The sequence below is a fragment of the Tamandua tetradactyla genome, chromosome 2, assembly GCF_023851605.1.
Source record: "Tamandua tetradactyla isolate mTamTet1 chromosome 2, mTamTet1.pri, whole genome shotgun sequence".
NCBI classification, from domain to species: Eukaryota; Metazoa; Chordata; class Mammalia; order Pilosa; family Myrmecophagidae; genus Tamandua; species Tamandua tetradactyla.
In genome coordinates this window covers 48,654,243-48,672,704 of record NC_135328.1, presented here as the reverse complement: position 1 = coordinate 48,672,704, position 18,462 = coordinate 48,654,243, and the positions used below count along the sequence as shown (strand labels likewise).

General features: G+C 45.1%; 1 protein-coding gene across 7 annotated transcripts in view; it reads right to left on the bottom strand.

Moving 5' to 3' along the window:
* Positions 1 to 15,646, bottom strand: part of MVB12B (multivesicular body subunit 12B) — a 223,483-nt gene extending 207,837 nt beyond the window's left edge. For 5 of the 7 annotated variants that reach the window (XR_013169342.1, XM_077145095.1, XM_077145102.1 and 2 more), the window contains exons 1-2: positions 15,511 to 15,643; positions 3,337 to 3,459 (exon numbers count right to left, since the gene is read on the bottom strand). Coding sequence is in view for 6 of the 7 variants with exons in the window: in XM_077145095.1 (XP_077001210.1) it covers positions 3,337 to 3,459; positions 15,511 to 15,585 (198 nt within the window). In the remaining variant the exon portion in view is untranslated. Of the gene's footprint in view, positions 1 to 3,336; positions 3,460 to 15,510 lie in introns of all 7 variants that reach the window. The other 2 variants (XM_077145119.1, XM_077145112.1) reach the window with 2 other exon arrangements.
* Between the last annotated feature and the right edge of the window lie 2,816 nt (positions 15,647 to 18,462).

The following is an 18,462-nucleotide window of genomic DNA, read 5'->3' as shown; positions in this document are numbered from 1 at the left end:
TAGATGCTCAAAAAAATAGGTTGGATAAATAAACAATATTAAGTTAAAACACTCTGGAATGTTTGATTATTTTCACTTTCTCTGTATTACTGACGATTTGTTCTGTCTTGTTTTTGCCAAAGAAAAGTATATCAAAGAAAGAAAGATACTTCCTTCCTTTTTGGAAAGAAAGAGTCATCACACAACACAGAGCTGTGGCATTAGCCTCTAAATTATAAATGCTCAAATAGAAAGGCAAATGGATATAAAATAAAAGCTGTTCTCTGGAAACACATGGAAATCACCAAACACTGATGATCAGTGATGTCCAGCTCGATGACCCCTAAACAATGTGATATCCCAGGGCAATTTTGAAATCAACGATTAAGTGTAGAAGAGTTTTACCATGAGTGCTCCTTATGGCATCACAACTGTTTGAACATTGATCAACTACATATGACAAAACAGTAGGCACTACCTTCACCAAACGCCAGGCGTCCATAACATAGAGTCATTACACCAGGCACTGACCCATGGGAGCCACCCCATCTCTGACAACATGGAGCATCAGCACCAATCACTCCAAGATCTGAGAGTGTGGCTGTAAAACAGGAAGGGGAGACTATTTCAGAGAGGATTACAGAAATAGGGGCAATAAATAGAGAAGTTTAGCAAATAATCCCCAGCTTCCTAGACTAAGATGCGTCCCTTGACCTAGAAAGTCAGGAAGTAATAAAATACAGTTTTTATAAATGGACACTTGGCATCTTTTACTTCAAGCAGTAACAGGGCCTACGCTTCTATCAAAACAGTCACACTGCTCAGGGTCAGCAGAGAGAGAGAGATGAATCTTAGAGCAGATACGACAGAGAGAGATCCTGCCACAATCTGCAGCAGGGTTTCCTCATCCAACCACGTTCTGTCTAAGCACTTCCAGAGCCTGGCCATTATACATCGCCTTGAACTTTGGTTTGGGTGTTGACTTAGTACAAATTCCAGAAAAACAGAATGGGAAGTTCTTTTCCTCCTCCCCTTATGCCCATTCCCCTTGAACTCAGGATCAGACCTCTGGGGAACAAGATGTTTATCTGAGAACAGTCCAGAGGTCAGTACAAAGAGAAGACCCCCACCTCTCTCTCTGAAAGGGCTTTTATAGGGAGCTTGGGCACTCTCCACTCTCGGTTGCCTGCGCAGAGGCTGGGTAATTGCCAGGCTGACTATCTTGAGCGAGCCCCTTGCCCTGCTCACCTTTCACTATAATGCATGGTACAGCATAATCATGAAATGTGCTTATTAATTTTATTCATTTGACACTACACTCTTTTGCCCTGAGCTAGATGTTAGGAGAAAATGATAGGGATAGATTTTGCTCCTGTCAGCCTTACCAAGACTTTCAGAAAACCAAACTATCAAAGGCCGTCTGCCACCCACTAGCCAAGCAATCAAGATGACCCCAAAGTACAAACAGAATGTTAAAGACACAGATCAACAAAAGAGAATAGTAAGAAGATGGGGAGACCCGTGCCCTGGGGCTGAGCCCTTATATGAGCCTTCCCCAAGAGAGAGAACCCTGAGCCAGCCCTCCCAAGGTCTTGAGCTCTGAGCCCCTGCCCTGATTCATGACTTCCTGCTTCATATATAATTCATCAAAAGATACTTTTGCTTCTAAAATTAGGAACATTTTCATGAGCTTCCCCAGGAGTTTTACAGCACAAAGCCATACCTAATGATTATATATATATATATATATATATTATATATATATATATAATATATATATATAAAATATATATATATATATATTTATATAATATATATAAATATAAAAAATATATATACATATATATATATATATATATTTTTTTTTTGGCACGGGCAGGTACCGGGAATTGAACCCAGGTCTCCAGCATGGCAGGCAAGAACTCTGCCTGCTGAGCCACCGTGGCCTGTCTCCTAATGATTCTATTTTATGGAAAGTTATTAATTCAAACAGTGCTTTGAAGTTATGCAGCAGGTAAGACTCAAATCTTTGTCAAAAAAGATTCCCTCATTCTTTCACTTTTAAAATGTTTATAGGCTTTCAGACAGTTGGAAAAGTGATGGCAAGCACTATCAGGCTTCTCTTTCCTCAGGTAGGACCCAGCACTGACTGACCCAATATATATACCTTTGAGACAACGTGTCTCAACAAGGGTGGGTGGGGGGTGATTTTGCTCCCCACTCCCATGTCCCAGGAACACTGGCAATATCTGCAGACATTTTTGATTGACACAATTGGGGTGGGGGTATACTACTGCACCTAAGGGACAGAGGCCAAAGATGCTTCTAAACATCCAATAAAGCAAGGACAACCTCTCCCAAACAAAGAATTAACTGGTCCAAAATGTCAACGGTGTTGAAGCTGAAGCACCTTTTGGACCAGTAATTGCATCCCTCCCAGTCCCAGGACATCAGACATTAATACCTGTAAGCATAGCTTTTTAACCACTATGGTAGATTTTGATTGCTCGCTATTGATATATATTAATATATTATTTTATTCGTATATATTCTTGTTGTACATTTTCAATGAACAAGATAAAATATTGTCATGAAATGAGAGTTAAAAATAAGATAACCTAAGAATCTCAGAACACATGACAATATACACTGCTAATTAAATCCTCCTAAAGTTTTTAAGCTCTGCCAAAATTGGAACTTATCTGTTGAAATAATAAAATAACCACTTTCAACCATTAGTACTGCTAAGCATCACTATGGGTGTGTACTAAAAAGGGAAGCCAAGGAAACATGTCTGTTCGTTTGTGGTGAGGTCAGTGAGCACACTTCTAAAGGCTCCATCATTTCACTTCTCAGAGCTTTGGCTTTTCTCATCAGCTAAGTGGACAAAAAAGCTGCTAGCCTCCCAGTAATTTCAGGGAACTGTGAGAGTTAAATGAGTTCACAGGTAGAAAGACACCTCGTAAACTGTAAAGAGCTACACAAATGTAGGGGGATATGACAACTACTAGACATCTTTCATAAACTCTTGGATTCTTTTCATGAAACGTCAGAATTAGGAGTGACTTTGAAGACCAACAAATCCAACCCTATAATGTCACAGAAGGTGAAAATGACCATCACAGAGGTCAAGCCATGGGTAAAGCCAGGAAACACCCAGTCAGGACAAGAACTCAGGTCTTCCGATTCCCAAACCAGGTCACTCCCCACTCCTCATTAGTGATGCTTTCCCTCCCCTGCTTAAGTTCCTAGAGGGAGGAAGCATATCTTAAACACAAGATTCAGAAAGTCTTGAACACAGGAGATAAATATATGTTGAATCATTAACAAAACGTATAAACTAATATCCTGACTTACTACATCATAGCCTGTCGGGGCTCGGTTCCTAGAAGCCACCACCCCCACTCCCGTGATGGGATCCATTGACGTTTCTGGCAAGGCGTCTGAAAGGTCTTTAACTTCAGGCATGGTGGATTTGTCCTGGTTCAGAAAAGGAAAAAGAAAGCACAAAATTCAAACTTAACATTTAAAGTGAATAATACAAAGTCTCAAGCAGATAGAACCAGAATCTTGGAACAAATCTCCTGAGCTTAGCTCCACATATCTGAGCTGGCTGAAGGGCCTTGACCTTACCTCTAACCATTTACTCAGTTCAAAAATTCACATCATTTCTAGATCCTGCTCTTCTCAAATCAGCTTTGAACACTGAGCTAACACAGTTTTTGAAGGCTTGCCCCTGCTCTGAGGAGGTAATTTTGATTCGAACCCAAAGGTAAACCATTCTCCACTCTACCATATTGCTGCCTGATTTCTGAAAAGATCAGAGTATATTTCCTGAGGCGAAATCAGACATGACTAAGTCAGTCTACATTCTCTCTTTATGGATGAGGCAGACTTTCATAGCCTCTGCCATGAACAAGGTTAGACTGTTCAGCAAGTAGAGTTTTGCAAACATGCAAGGCAAGAGGCAAAGGAATGGTGTTCAAGACCAGGCTTCATGGCTTACTAGCTGGTGACTTTTGAGCAAGCAATGAATCCTCTTTGAGCCTCAATTTTCACAACTGTAAAAAGAGGTCATGATACTGACATTGGCAGAGCTGTTATGAGAACTAAGAGAGTCAGAGTAAATGAAGGAACTGGAGCAGTCTCTGGCACCCAGCAGACATTCAACAAAAAGCCTGTGAGACTAGTGAGGTTCGTAACATACAGGTCCAATGTAAGTGGAGAGAAACTTTGCAGGACCCATTCCCTAGAGGACTGGCAGATTCATGTGGGTGCTTACTCAAAGCTAAACACTAACAATGATCAAAATTCCTGCTGGGCACTTTAGGAAAAAGGGAGGGAAAACAGAATTATTATTCTGCTGACTGCCTCTTGATGCAACAAGAGGAGACAGGTAGACTACAGAGAGCACTGGATCTGAGCAACTGGAGTGGCAGTGTACCAGAAAGCAAATAAAGAAGGCAACGCCTTATGCAAATGATTTTAAATACTTATAGAAGCTCAAGGAGTGAAAAAAAAACAAGTTAAATTCCACCCTCTTCTGCCACAGTTAAATTCCAGTGACTTGAAGTCTGCCGGACTTCTCAAGGCTGGTCACTGCTTCAAAAGCAAACCAAATATCCTTCCTAAGTAGGCAGGCAGGAGGACTATTCTTACTTCCCAGTATACAATCAGAAAAGGCCGAAGTCACTAATAAATGACCACAGCATCATAAATAGGAAGAATCAAAACGCTGTACACAGTCATCCATGTAGTCATTATCCCCCGGAACCCACAAAAGGCTCCATAAACATATTTGTCAATGCAATGAAGCCAAGGACCCATCAAGCTTAGGGAGCGCCTGGCACCAGCAGCACTATCTACTTTTTTTTTTCTTTTACATGGGCAGGCACTGGGAATCGAACCCGGGTCTGTGGCATGGCAGGTAAGAATTCTGCCTGCTGAGCCACCGTGGCCTGCCCAAAGCACTATCTACTTTTACTTATGACAAAAGTTAAACCAAGTTATGCTTTACTTAATTCTACTGAAACTAAACTTCTAGAAGGCCATGGCAGGTGGTAAGATACCACCTTACATCCCTGCATCATTTTCTATTTTCAAATTTCATTTTACCAGGCAGGCTTAATTGTGGAAAGAGCAGGACCCAGTAATTCTTACACACAGTAGGTGTAAAGTATATGCACTGACTGAATATGCATGCATGCCCTAAATAAAGATGACTTTGAATTAAATATCAGCACATGCCCAATCCAAAGCAAGCATTATTTAAAAGTATCTTCATGTGAAAATTCCCATATTATTGGTAACATGAAAATAATATTGTGGCAGTTTGCAAATATTGGTACCTGTCATTGGTTCCCAAAATGCTTTCCAATTAAAAACTCATTAACAGAATGTATGAATTCTGCCAGTGCTAAAATATCATGCTGTGAATTTAATAAAGAACATGTGAGGTGGGTCTTTTCTTTTTTCTAAGACAGTACTGCCTCTATCCTTCTCAGAAAAGGAAGGAGGAAAAGAAGAAGGGAACAGAGGGCAGTAGGGAGGTAGATAAGCATGGGAAGAAAGAAGAAATATTTTATTTGCTGGTACATTCATGTCCTCAGATCACAATACCCTCCACGAGGTAATGATGACAATCAGTTCTTTCTGCTCTGAAGCCTGCTGATGTCAACTGCAGCAGGGTAAATTCACTAAGGAAACGATGCTGCTCCCACAATGCACCAGAGAAGGCAGCCCAGAAGCAGATTTCAAGATGGCTGCAGCTGCCTCCCAGCTGAGGCAGACAAAGGAGCTAGCCGGCAGGCCTGTGCGTGGTCAGAGCCCAGGCTGCCGGATGGAGCCAGACAAGCAGAGCGTTAGCACAGAGCATTTCAGATGCACGCCTTTTCCTTTCCTTCCCACCCCCACCCCCAGTCACCATACCCTGGGGATCAAAGCAGTCTTTGTGAAATATAGACAAATGACTTCTCACTGTGCAGGGCTGCAGCTCCAACTCCACGATGGAGGAAGCACCACCACCAGCAAAGGAAGCTTTTAATGAGAAATGCCCAAGATATCCATGGCAGAGGCAATCACTCAAAGAAGCTTGCCCTGAATTACATATTTTCTGACTGCAAATTACTTTTAACAGCATCTCTACCATCACTTCAATTGACTTTCCTAACAAAAGGCCATTTATTAACTAGCATTTCGCATTTTCCGGGCTGTGTGGAGCTTCGAGCCAGAAGGGATGGCATCATTGAGTACTCGGCTGCCCAGGGTCACGGGATAGGCTTCTCCAAGGGGGAAGAAGAGGCCATTAATGCGAGCCTGTGCGAGCAAATCTGACAGGAGAGGGGGAAGGGAGCAGGGTGTTCAAGAGCAACATTAACTTGTCTGGTAAGAGGCAAGACTGGACTAAAATGCCAAGTACCTTTTGCAGCTCCTGAGTTCATCTTCAGCAGTTCCTCATCCAGCACCATCTCAAAATCCTACCTGCACACAAAACACACTAATACACTGCACTTGTACCACCCCTTACAATTCTCAAAAAGTCTTCACACGCAACATCTCAATTGATGCTCACATCAAATCTGGGAGATTGGTATGTCGTTTATTCCCATTCTACAGGAGACAAAAGCAAGTTCAGATGCCACACAGTTTGGCAGACAGCAGAGCCAAATGGAATCTCCAATCTTCTTTTCCAGTCTGGTCACTTTCTTTTACCCTAGGTGGAGAGAGGCCAATATCCCAGCCATTCAAGAAAGCAGTTTCAACACTAATTATATTTCAAAATGCCGAAGCTCTTCTGTGTCTAGCAATAACCCAATAAGTCAAGCAAGGGGGAGAAAAGTACAGAAAGATAAAAGTAACATGGGATTAATTTTCCTCACACCTCAGTTTCAGGACTCAACATTTCTCTCATAAATAATTTACAACAATAAAAATGAGCTAAAGCCATGTTTCTGTAGGATGGAAGTAAATTTAGACCTAATGAGGGAGATCTGAGTGCTGTACAGGAGGGAATAGGTTGATCTATTACATGGTGCAAGCAGGATCGACAGTACAAAGGGGCTCCATTACCAAGTGAAAGTCATAGGGTCAACCCAGAGGGGAGAGCACTTACTTTGGGGAAACTTCTACCATCCCAGCTATGGCTGCAGAGAGGGTCTCAACAAGGAAAGCCAAAAGTTAACCCAGTATTTGGAAAACAAAATAACAGATACTGAGATTTTTCAGAACTGGAGGATTGAGCCAAACTGAAATCAAGTCAGTTCTCACTAAATGTCGATAAGGAACGAAGGGGTGGTAGCACCTGGAAGTCATGTCTACTCTTGGGCATGGGGAGTGTGGTAGTGAAAGTGACTGGTGCTGCCGACCCAGTTTAACCTCACAAGTTACCTCTTTCCAGTTCCCATCAAAATCTTCCCCCAAGTGCAAGTCCAGTCCCTTATAGATCATTTCCAAGGCAAGGGGCTGCAGAGCCTTGCTCAGGGCAGCCCATCCCTACAGCTGCCCTGATTGGGTTCCTCCCCAAGGCAGGAAAATGTGTATACACGTATGTCTGTGTGAGCATGGGCATGTGTGCACATGTGTGTGTATAGGGCAAGATGCAGAAGGTTTACGTGAAGCCCACTCACCAAGTCAGGAGGATTTTTTCCCACCATGCCTGCTACCATAAAACAATGCTGGGTAGGGGAAAGTCTGCCTCCTGCTCTTGCCTACAATGCTGCACACAGCATGCTTCAGGAGGCCCCAGCTCCCAGCACTGCAGCACCTCACTGAAGCTGTCATCCCAGGTTCACAGAGAAGTGAACTTTAACTATAAAGCCCCTTTATACAGACAGTACACTGCTCCCTTGTATCTGATCAAAGAATTATGACAACAGTGTGCTTAATCCCTAAAAATCAGCAGTGCTGGGTTTAACTGATGTTGAACATTGTTTCAGAATCAAAGGCCTGCCTCCCTGCCCCAGTATGGGTAAAAACTAAGCTACTCTATCACAGTTGAAAACTCAGGGGAACTTTGATATCATCTCTGTTTAATTTCCACGGTCCTAGTGAGCCTGGGGTTTATCTCGTTTTATCAACTTCTATACTGAAATCAAAATTCAACTAACAATGCTTGAACCTCTCTCCACTGAGGCCCTTTGGTGTGGCGGGGTGCAGGCTGAGGAGTTTAAAGTGATTTCAGGGGCCCAAATCTGCAGGAGGCAGGGAGGGCTGCCTTCAAAGAAAGCACAGCGGGCAGCAGGAACGGCATTTCTGCCTCCCTGCAGCGGCAAGGAGGCAGACTCAGAAGCAGTGCCAGCACTGTCCGCCAGGGTTGAAGACATGACTTGCACACAACTTTTGAGAAGAGTAATTTCAAAGCAGTAAGGAGGGGCAGGCTAAACTGGACTACTATAATTGAAATGACAAAACCAGTGGTTTAATTAAGTCCCTACAGAAGAAGCACAAACTTGTCTGCCCACACCTACTAGCTTGTGCGGCTGGGAAAGTAAAGGGAATAAATATTTCACTCATCATGGGAATGAGCACAAACAAGAGCAGCATTGCCACTGAAAACTCCTCTAGCCATCATGGAGTAGTTCTCTGTCTGTCTCCAAGTGGCAGCGATAGCCTATAGGAATTTGTGTCCCACTCTGGTGCCCCAAGATTACTGGCACCTTTCTGATGACAAATCAAAAGCAGGAGATGAAGGACACTGCCCTGTCCGTCCCCACATGAGGGAGCCCGCGGCTAGGCTTCACCAATTCATACCCAAACACAAACACCCACACAATCTGGGCCACCTCCATGCATTAAGGCCTGGAACTACTAGCTCACAAAGGTTGCGAGCTAAGGGCAGGGTCCATGTAGCGCCTAAGTGTACCAGTGCCAGCTGATTCTCAGGCCACCCATTGGGGACTGTGCCCAGGCTAAAAGGTGTCCACTGTGGAAATTCAAAATAACTTCCCAACATCTCCTGTACTTTGGTCTGGACAGATTACCTGGTGATCTGTCAAAGTCCAAATCACTGACAATCTGCTATTGGTATGGTCAAGTGGCATCAGGTCACAGGCAGCTGGGAAGGCCACAAAGATACTGGGGAACTAAAGCAAATATTTTTCTAAACTCTCTTAAATCACAAAGAATTTTCCAGCTAGGGAACTAATAATTGCAAGTACTTCCTTTTTGCCCAGTAAAGGTCTGCTTCTCCTAATAGAAGTTTCTGGCATATAAAGGGATCAACTCAATCTGACCTATACTCATATTTATATTAACCATCATATTATAAAACATAGATTTTTTTGTAAACCATGTGAAACAGGCCTACAGTTCAGATTTTGGAGCCTATACAGGGCAGTACCCAATCTCAAAATTCATTCTCTAAAAATAAATCCAGGATCAAATTCAACAGCAGTGCCTTGGCCAAAGCCCTGCCTCTTACTGGGCCCTGCCTGCCAACACAAACCACGGAACCTTGCACGAGGAAGGCACATTCTCCAATATACATATGAGCCCCACAACTCCCATGAATGAAGGCTGTCCCTGCCCACTCCCATCAGGTGTTGCCTGGGTGTGTCATGTTGTCCCTTGGAGAATAGGAAAAAGGAGGACCCCAAGAAGGTAAATGCCACATCTGGGACCAAGATGCCCTACAAATGAAACCAATTCCAGGAGGCTTCAAAAATGTTCACTGAGGTTTGTAAGAGGAGTCACACCCTTGCCTTGATGGGCACAGTGTGTGCAGAGTACAAATGCCCTATGCCTTTTTCAATACCAGAATGTGCCCACAGACTAGAATCATCAGAACACCCTTACCTGAGACCTGGCTTCAGGTGAGCCAGGCATATACCACCACCATCACTTCATATGAGTTTATTTTCATATATTTGGTCAACTAATCACACTACCTATGTGCTAATGACTTCCAAAATACCTTCATAGCCTGGACTTTTCTTCTGAGACCTCAGAGGTGTCTTTCTAGTGCTCTGTTGGCTATCATTATCCACATGTCCCACTGATACCTCAAATTCCGCTAACCTTGTCATCCTAGCCCTAAAGCATTCTCCTACACTTCCAGTAACTAACAGACTTGGCACATAACAGTTGGTCAACAAATGTGTATGGAAAGCATTTGTGCTGAGCATTGAGAGTATAGCAATGATGAAAATGGGAAGTCTTACATTCTGGAGCAGTTCTCACACTTTAGCATGCAGAAGAGTCACCTGGAAGCACTCCCCCACCAGAGATGCTGATTCAGTAGGTTTGCAAGGGGACCCAAGAAACTGCTGAAACAGCTGGTCCACAGTCCAATCTCTGAATATAGGACAGTTGGTACTGGTTAAGTACTTGATAAATGAACGAATGAATGAATGAATGAACCTGCAGGTAATCTTCCCTGGAGAACAGCCACAGGGAAGCTGAATGGTATAGTGGAGGGAGTGTGGGAATCAAAGAGACCTAGGTTCTAGTTCCAGCTCCACTACTTGTTCAGTGGGTATCTTAACTGGTCATTTAATTTCTTGGTGCCTAGCATGTAAAACCAGAACATTTACCCTGAGGTATAAGGAGAGCCAGAAGCAATTGTTCCTTGCAGGTAGTAAATGCTCTAATAATCATTAGTTGTTAAAAGAATAAATCCTCATCTTAGGATGGAGACCTGAAGAAGGGAGCCACTGGGGATGTCTTTCCTTCCAATCATAGTTCATACATGGGGGCCTGTGTAATTGCTTATCACTTCACTCAGATCCATGGAAGCCCAAGCACTAGCCTCAGAACAACTCCCACAACCTCCCCATCCTTGTCACAGGTCAGCCAAAAGCAACCAGGTCCTTCCCTACAGACACCCACTCCACCACTCAAAACCTTGGTCCCATTTCCCATTCCCACTAAACCTTCCCAAAGGACCAGCCAAATGGGCACTATCACCCAGAACCCTGGTATCATCCATGCACATGGTCTTAAGAGATGCACATGTGTACATACACTCACACAGCCTTGCTTCTCAGAAAGTTGTAACATACTTGCCCTAGCAGAATATGGGTTCATCAGAGGTTTTATGTCCACCATAGTGCCTAGTTCAGAGTGGGTACCCAATAAATTGATGATGGATAGATAGAAGGATGGAGTCCCTATCTTACCCTCAAAACTGCCCAAATTTCAACTGGATTAGGGCAGACACACAAAGCGGCAGGGGCAATAGTGACAGCAGACCTGTCAGGCCCTTCCAGTGAGAGTCCCATGCTGAAATCGCCAATTGCCCCACTCAGGACAAACACCACAATCCTAGGCATGAGCCATCTGCAGGAGAATAGAGACAGGACTGCAGCCCTTCTTACAGTTTCAGAAGTGGATGTGACTCAGCTCAACCACGCTAGATGAAGACCTAACATAGGCTAGTGGGTCCCAGGGCTGGCTCCACAGAAAAATGCCCTAGAGAGATTTTTGAAAACTACTGTGGCCCCATTCCCAACCTCCCAGGTCCTAATTTAATTGGTTTGGGTTGGGGTTGGGATGGGGTAAATGCAAAGCCAAGGCTAAGCACCACTCTACTGAGTGACACAGCAACTAACAAAATTTGATTCCCTGACCAAGGAGTTCTCTGACTGGAGGAAGTAGCCTGAAAGAAATACAAAGAAGCGAAATACAAATGAGGGCATAATTCCTTCTGCCTGGTGAGCCAAGGGCACAGGAGAGAAGAAGCTATACTTGCACAGGAATCCCTGAAAGATGGAGGGTTGAAGAGGATGAAAGCCTTGCAGGCAGCAGACACAGCATCAACCAAGGCACAGTGGTGTGAAAATACAGGCTTTTCAGGTAACTATGAGTAGCAGATGGGCTCTTAAACAAGCTTATGAAATTTTTAAACAAACTAACTAACCAAACTAAACCCAAAACCAATGTGCAGTTCTTTGCTACTTCTAAGGTCTAAGCAACAATGTTTATCTACAGGAAGGAGCACCCAGTGGCCTGAGGAAGAGATTCTTGGGTAATTCATTCACATTTCCTCTTCTGTAGCTGAATGCTCTCTCAAACCAACACCACTTCCTCCTGAGTCCATGGGGCCTCCTTAAGCCATTAGTGCAGTGGGGGAAGTGGAAGAAAGTAGAAGAATAGATGGGGCTTTGGGGTCAGAGGAACCTGAGATTCAATCCCAGCTTTAACACATATTCATGGCTGTGTGACCCCAAGCAAGTTAACTAAACTGGGCCTGAGTTTCCACACCTTAAAACAGGAATAATAGATAATACTTTTTCACAAGGTTATAATGTGTATAAAGAATCTACAACTGTGGTTCTCAAGTTTCACTAAGTATAAGTACAACTCAAGTTGTTTGCTAGACATGCACTTAAGTTTCAGGGTCCCTTCTGCAGAGATTCTGATTCTAAGATCTAGATACCAAGTCCTGGAACCTACATTCTAATGAACACTCCAGGCTCATTAAAATTCATGTATTTATCTTCTAAAGAATCTGAACATTCTACTCTGATGAGCCAGTATCCAACATGCCAGCATGTTTAAACACACACACACACACACACACACACACACACAGAGAAGGCATTTGTGATGATTCTAGTCACAAGCCCAACAAGATGGCCCTTGCAGTCCTGAGAGAAGAGTGACTGCAAAGTTCCTATGTGTGGCCCCTGAGCTCCAGGCCCAAGGGCCTCTCACATTTCAGCCTGGACAAGCTCCTCATCTCACCAGAAGTGTGTCAAATAAGCCAAACACATGCTCATAGGATGCCCCCAACAAGACATGTAATGTCAAGCACACCATACAGTGGCTCTGCCTCCCAAGCAGATGGAGAGAGGAGATCTGACATCAGCAACCTCACTGCAAACACAGACAAGCAGAGAAACCAAAATCCCCAAGGGGAGCCCAGAGAGCTAAAGACCATGGAAAGCCAGGGCCTCAGGGAGGGAAAGCAACTTAAGGAGAGGCAGTATAGTCAAGGAACCCAGGCCTCCCCTTGCACAGCCCAGCTTGTACAACTCAACTGCAGCCAACTAAATACAGTGTTCTCAGACAAAGCACATCAGCCATGTAGTCATTTGTTATCTTCATCATCAAAAGAGCACTGTTAGCATTTTCCATGCTTTACTCCAATGCCATCAATACTTTCTAGTGTGGCAAGGACATCACCCTTTGAGAATGAAGCACTGAGCACTTCATCCTGCTACGGCAGAGAGGCCTATGCCATTTGGATTCTGATCCCATCAGTAGCAGACATGTCATGAAATTTATGGAGCTTAAGCATCAGGGTCCCTCCTTGTAAGGCCCTAGATGTGGCTCCAGCAATGTGTTCAAGTGTGATTTGGAAAATATGCAAAAGTAACATACTCCTGTGTTCTTTTTCTTATAGAACCACATCCTACCACATGTATAAGCATCAGACTCACAAAACTAAGATGTGCCACTAGATCCCACTTAAATTTAATGAATATCTCTACCCATGGCAGTATGAAATGCAGTTACATACATTATATCATTCAGTTTTCCCAACTACCTTCTGGGTTTTATTCTTAAGCCACTCTTACAAATCAGGATATTTGTGCTCAGATGAGTTCCATGACTTGTCCAGGGTCACGTGATAACCAGGAGGTAAACTGAGATTCGAACTCAAATCCTTGAATCTAAGCCCAGAGTTCTTTCTAATATAGCATCACATTCTAGTTTCTCTGGTAAGAGCTAATTACCGCAAACAGAAATGTGCTTGAAAAAGAAACACAAAGGTACTCTTCTGATTAATCAGTTAACACACCCTTAATAATAATCACCAACCTTTATGGACCACTTGCTATACAGTAGGCTTTAAGCTTGCAGTATTTCATTTACTTCTTACCACAATCCTGTGAGATTTTAAGGCATCATCATCATCAGTACCACTTTACAGATGAAAAAACCGAGGCTCAGAAAAGTTAACCAATTTGCCCAAGAGAGCACAGTAAGTTGAAAAGCCAGGACGTGAACTGAGGTCTAATTCTAAAACCCTTCCACTTAACCACTGTACAATATTCCAGCTAGAAGTGGGGAAAGCCCACCACTGGGATGAAAGTAGGGCAAGGAAAAAAAATCCCTTTAGTGTTAATCAGGAGTGTGGCCAGTGGCTCCAAAGAGCACAAGCTAGAAAGAAAGAATGAAAAATGTGGATTAGAGAAGATGCTTCTGGACTCAAATGAATCATTAACTGCTATGCCAACAACTTCACTTGGTCCTGGTGCCCGGGTCCTGGTGCCCAGGTCCTAGCAGAGTACCCATTTCTCAGAGACCTCATTTAAATATTCTGAGTGTGGCACAATATCTCAAAATATCCTGTGTGATTTCTGGCGAACAAGAAAGGTGGCCACCCTCTCCTGTAACTAACCTTCCAAGTACATTGGGTTTTTTCAGTTACTCTAGGTTACCACAGAGCTTATCTCCCAACTTTCCCAAGGCTTCTCTGGTGCAGCTGATAAGATTTTCTAGTCTTGTTAAAATGAGATGAGATCCAGCCAGCTGTCGAAAAATGTACAATGAGATTATGTTGAGAAGGAACCACTAGAGACAAAGGCCCCCTAAAGAGGAACCGGCCTGCTGTCTGCTTTTGTGGCAAGAATTTGAGTGGCTGGTTCTTGGGTGGTGGGTGAGGGGCAGCAGAGAAGAAATAATAACCATTTGCTTTTTGTCCTCCTGTGGTCTTCTATGCCCTATTGAAGAGGCTATTGAGAAGCAGGGAACAGAAATCACATCTTTAATGGTGAGAAAGGAGGGTAACTTAGGAACATCTGTATGTTGGTAACAAAGAAGACAAAGATGCTCAGGGGTCTACCTTCTTCACTTGTGTTTCTTCTCTCTGAGGGTTTGCTCTGGGCACACTGCCATTCTGTCCCCTGGCCCTCCGCCACAGCTCTTGCCCCAATGCCTGGTATCTCGATTGGGCTGGAGTTGCTGTAAAGTGCTTATCAATATGCCCACCTTCCTTCTTGGATGCGTACTCTGGACCTCAGGTGCCCAGGCCAGGCATTTCACCTTGCAGACAGGTGCGCTAGAGTTTCGGTGTCCTATCTACTGCGGCCAGGTTACAGAAGAGGCCACCGTCCAGATGATGCCAGAGGGTCAGATGCACGCTGGTCTGAGCCCCCACGTGACCAAGAGATCGACCCCGGGTCAAGGGGGTCAAATAGGTACCCCCCAATCTGAGGCCCAGGTGGCTGCAGAGGCCTTGGAACAGGTGAGCAGCTTCACCTCTCACACAGGTGGGTGGCTCTCAGAGTTCCCTCACCTGCCCCTGCCCTGGGGGCGCTGCTTGCACTCGGGTCCCTGGGCGCCCTCCCGCCTGCCCCGCCGCAAGGCCAAGAACCGGACCGCGGGGCTTGGGTTGGGCAGAGGCCGCCTGGGCCTGTCCCCGCGGCAGGCCGGGCACGGAGCCCGCAGGCCTCGGCGCGGCCCGGCTCCTCCCGCCCTCCCCGCCCCTCGGCCTGCGGCCCGCGCCCGCCCGCCCGTGCGCCCGGGCAGCAGGGCCGGCTTGGCCGAGCCTCCGCGGCGCTCCGCCAGTCCCGGGCCTCACTTAACTGTTCCCCGCTGGGGCGGCGGCGGCTGCGGTAGCGGCGGGTCCCGGCTCCGTCTCACGCAGAAGCAGCTTCTCATCGCCCGGGAGGCGCGGGAGGGGCCGGGCCCGAGGCCCAGGCGTCGGGAGCCGGCGCCGCAGCTCGAGCGCGAGCCTCACCGGGGAGCGGCAGCGGCGACGGCGGCGGCGGCGGCGGCGGCGGCGGGAGGGGCGGGGCGCGGCCTGGCGGAGACCGCGGCAGCAGCACAGCGACGCCGGTTCCCTCCCCGGCGGTAGCGGCGGGCAGGGCTCCGGGCCTCGGTGTTCTGGCGCTGGCGATAGGAGAGGCTCACGGCATCCGAGGCTGGCTCGGCCCGAGGAGCCAGCAGGAATCCCGGTGTCCGCAGCCTGCGCCGCCGTCCCGGCCGACACCCCGCCCCCACCCCAGCCCCCGGCCTCACCCGGCACAGCCTTTTAGCCCCGGGCAGGGCCGGGGCGCACCCTTGGGGTCGTCCGACTTGCCATTGGCCCGGACTTTATCGACCCCAAGGCCAACCTCAGACTCCCCCTCCCTCCTGGGACCATAGGCCGTTGAGGCCTTGGGCATCCATTATTCTCCTCAAGTTGGTCTCTTCAGGGACCGCCGCCCATTCAGCTCCCCTAAGCCTCAGTGTACCCTGAGAAGTCCTTCAGCTCAGCCTCAGATCCCTGGAAGCACCCAACCTAATGGAACCTTAGATAATCATTTAGGCACAGGAAAATTGGCCGTTTCCAGCGATGCCCAAGCCCACAGAGTCCTTCTAGGGCCCTGTAGGCCTTCCAGGGATCTTCAACCCGCTCAGCCCTCCTAGGCCTAACTGAACTCCAGGCGGGTTCCGTGGCTCAGCTCCCTCCAACTCAGGAGACTCCCACCACCCCAGCTGACCTAACCAGAGTTCAACCAGTTCCGAGACCCTACTACTAATTCGAGGGCTCACCAGCCTCTCAAACTGACCCACACGTTCCTAGCAACTTTTGGCCTTAAAGGCGTTTGGTTTTCTGTTGAACAATGCACCCACAGAGGCCTGGAGCTATAATTATGGGGTCAGCCTCAGCAAAGCATCTAGAGAGGGAGGTATAGGCAGTAAATTTGCCTTGGAGTATCTGAGGAAAGGTAGGAGCCAACTGGTAAGGAGGCACTGGATGAGGCGGGGGATCCAAAACTTGATTTCTTAACCTTCAGCTAGGATGACTGAAGGAAAGGCCGAAGCAGGCCCTGTACCCTTAATTAAATATGCCCTACACAGCCCAAGCAAGGCACCACCAAGAAGAGGCAACGGTTCTTTCTGAAAGGATTCTGGTCAAGAGGCTGGTGTATTTAGAACACTCATCAACGGAAACAACAACTAGACAGAGGATCAATAAGGAAACAGAGATTGTGAATAATATGATAAATGAACTAGACTTAACAGTCATTTACAGGACATTTCACCCCACAACAGCAGGATACACATTTTTCTCATGTGCTCATGCATCATTCGCAAGGATAAACCATATGTTGGGTCACAAAGCAAGTCTCAATAAATTTAAAGAGATTAAAATTATGCAAAACACTTTCTCAGATCATAATGGAAGTTGGAAATCAATGACAGGCAGGAAAATTGTGACAGGGCTGGAAAATTCACAAATATATGGAGGCTAAAACAACACACTCTTAAATAACCAGTGGGTCAAGAAAGAAATTACCAGAAAAATCAGTAAATATCCTGAGGCAAATGAAAATGAAAACACAGCATATCAAAATTTATGGGGTGGGCGGGCCATGATGGCTCAGCAGGCAAGGACGCTTGCCTGCCATGCCAGAGGACCTGGGTTTGATTCCCGGTGCCTGCCCATGTAAAAAAAAAGAAAAAAGAAAAAAAAAATTTATGGGGTGCAGCAAAAGCAGTGCTGAGAGGGAAAATTATTGCCCTAAATGACCATATTAAAAAAGAAGAAAGAGCAAAGATCGAGGAATAAATTGTTCACTTGGAAGAACTAGAGAAAGAACAGCAAACTAACCTCAGAGCAAACAGAAGGAAAGAAATAATGAGGATTAGAGCAGAAGTAAATGAAATTGAGTCTATGAAAATAATAGAAAAAATCAACAAAACCAGAAGTTGGTTATTTGAGGAAAAATATTGATGGACCCTTAGCTAGGCTGACAAAATAAAAAAAGAGAGGATGCAAATCAATAAAATCAGAAATGGAAGTGGGAAATAACCACTGACCACACAGAGATAAAGGACGTAATGAGAGTTTAATGTGAGCAACTATATGCTAAGAAACTAGACAACATAGATGAAATGGACAACTTCCTAGAAAGGCATAAACAATGAACATTGACTCGAGAAGAAATAGACAGCATCAACAAACCAATCAAAAGTAGAGACTGAAAGATATTTCATGCAAATAACTGCTCAGGAAAGAGCAGGAGTAGCTATGCTATATCCAACAAATTAGACTTCAAATGTAAAACAGTTTAAAGAGACAAAGAAGGACACTATGTATTAACAAAAGGAACAATTCAACAAGAAGACATAATAATCTTAAATGTTAATGCACCGAGCCAGAATGCTCCAAAGTACATGAGGCAAACACTGAAAAGAGAAACAGACACATACCATATCATAATAGTTGGAGACTTCAATTCCCCACTCTCATCAATGGACAGAACATCTAGACAGAGGATCAATAAAAAAAACGGAGAATTTGAATAATACAATAAATGAACTAGACTTAACAGACATTTATAGACCATTACACCCCACAACAGCAGAATATACATTTTTTCTCAAGTGCTCATGGATTATTCTCAAAGATGGACCATATGCTGGGTCACAAAGCAAGTGTCAATAAATTTAAAAAGATTGAAATCATACAAAACACTTTCTCAGATCATAAAAGAATGAAGTTGGAAATCAATAATAGGCAGATTGCCAGAAAATTCACAAATATAT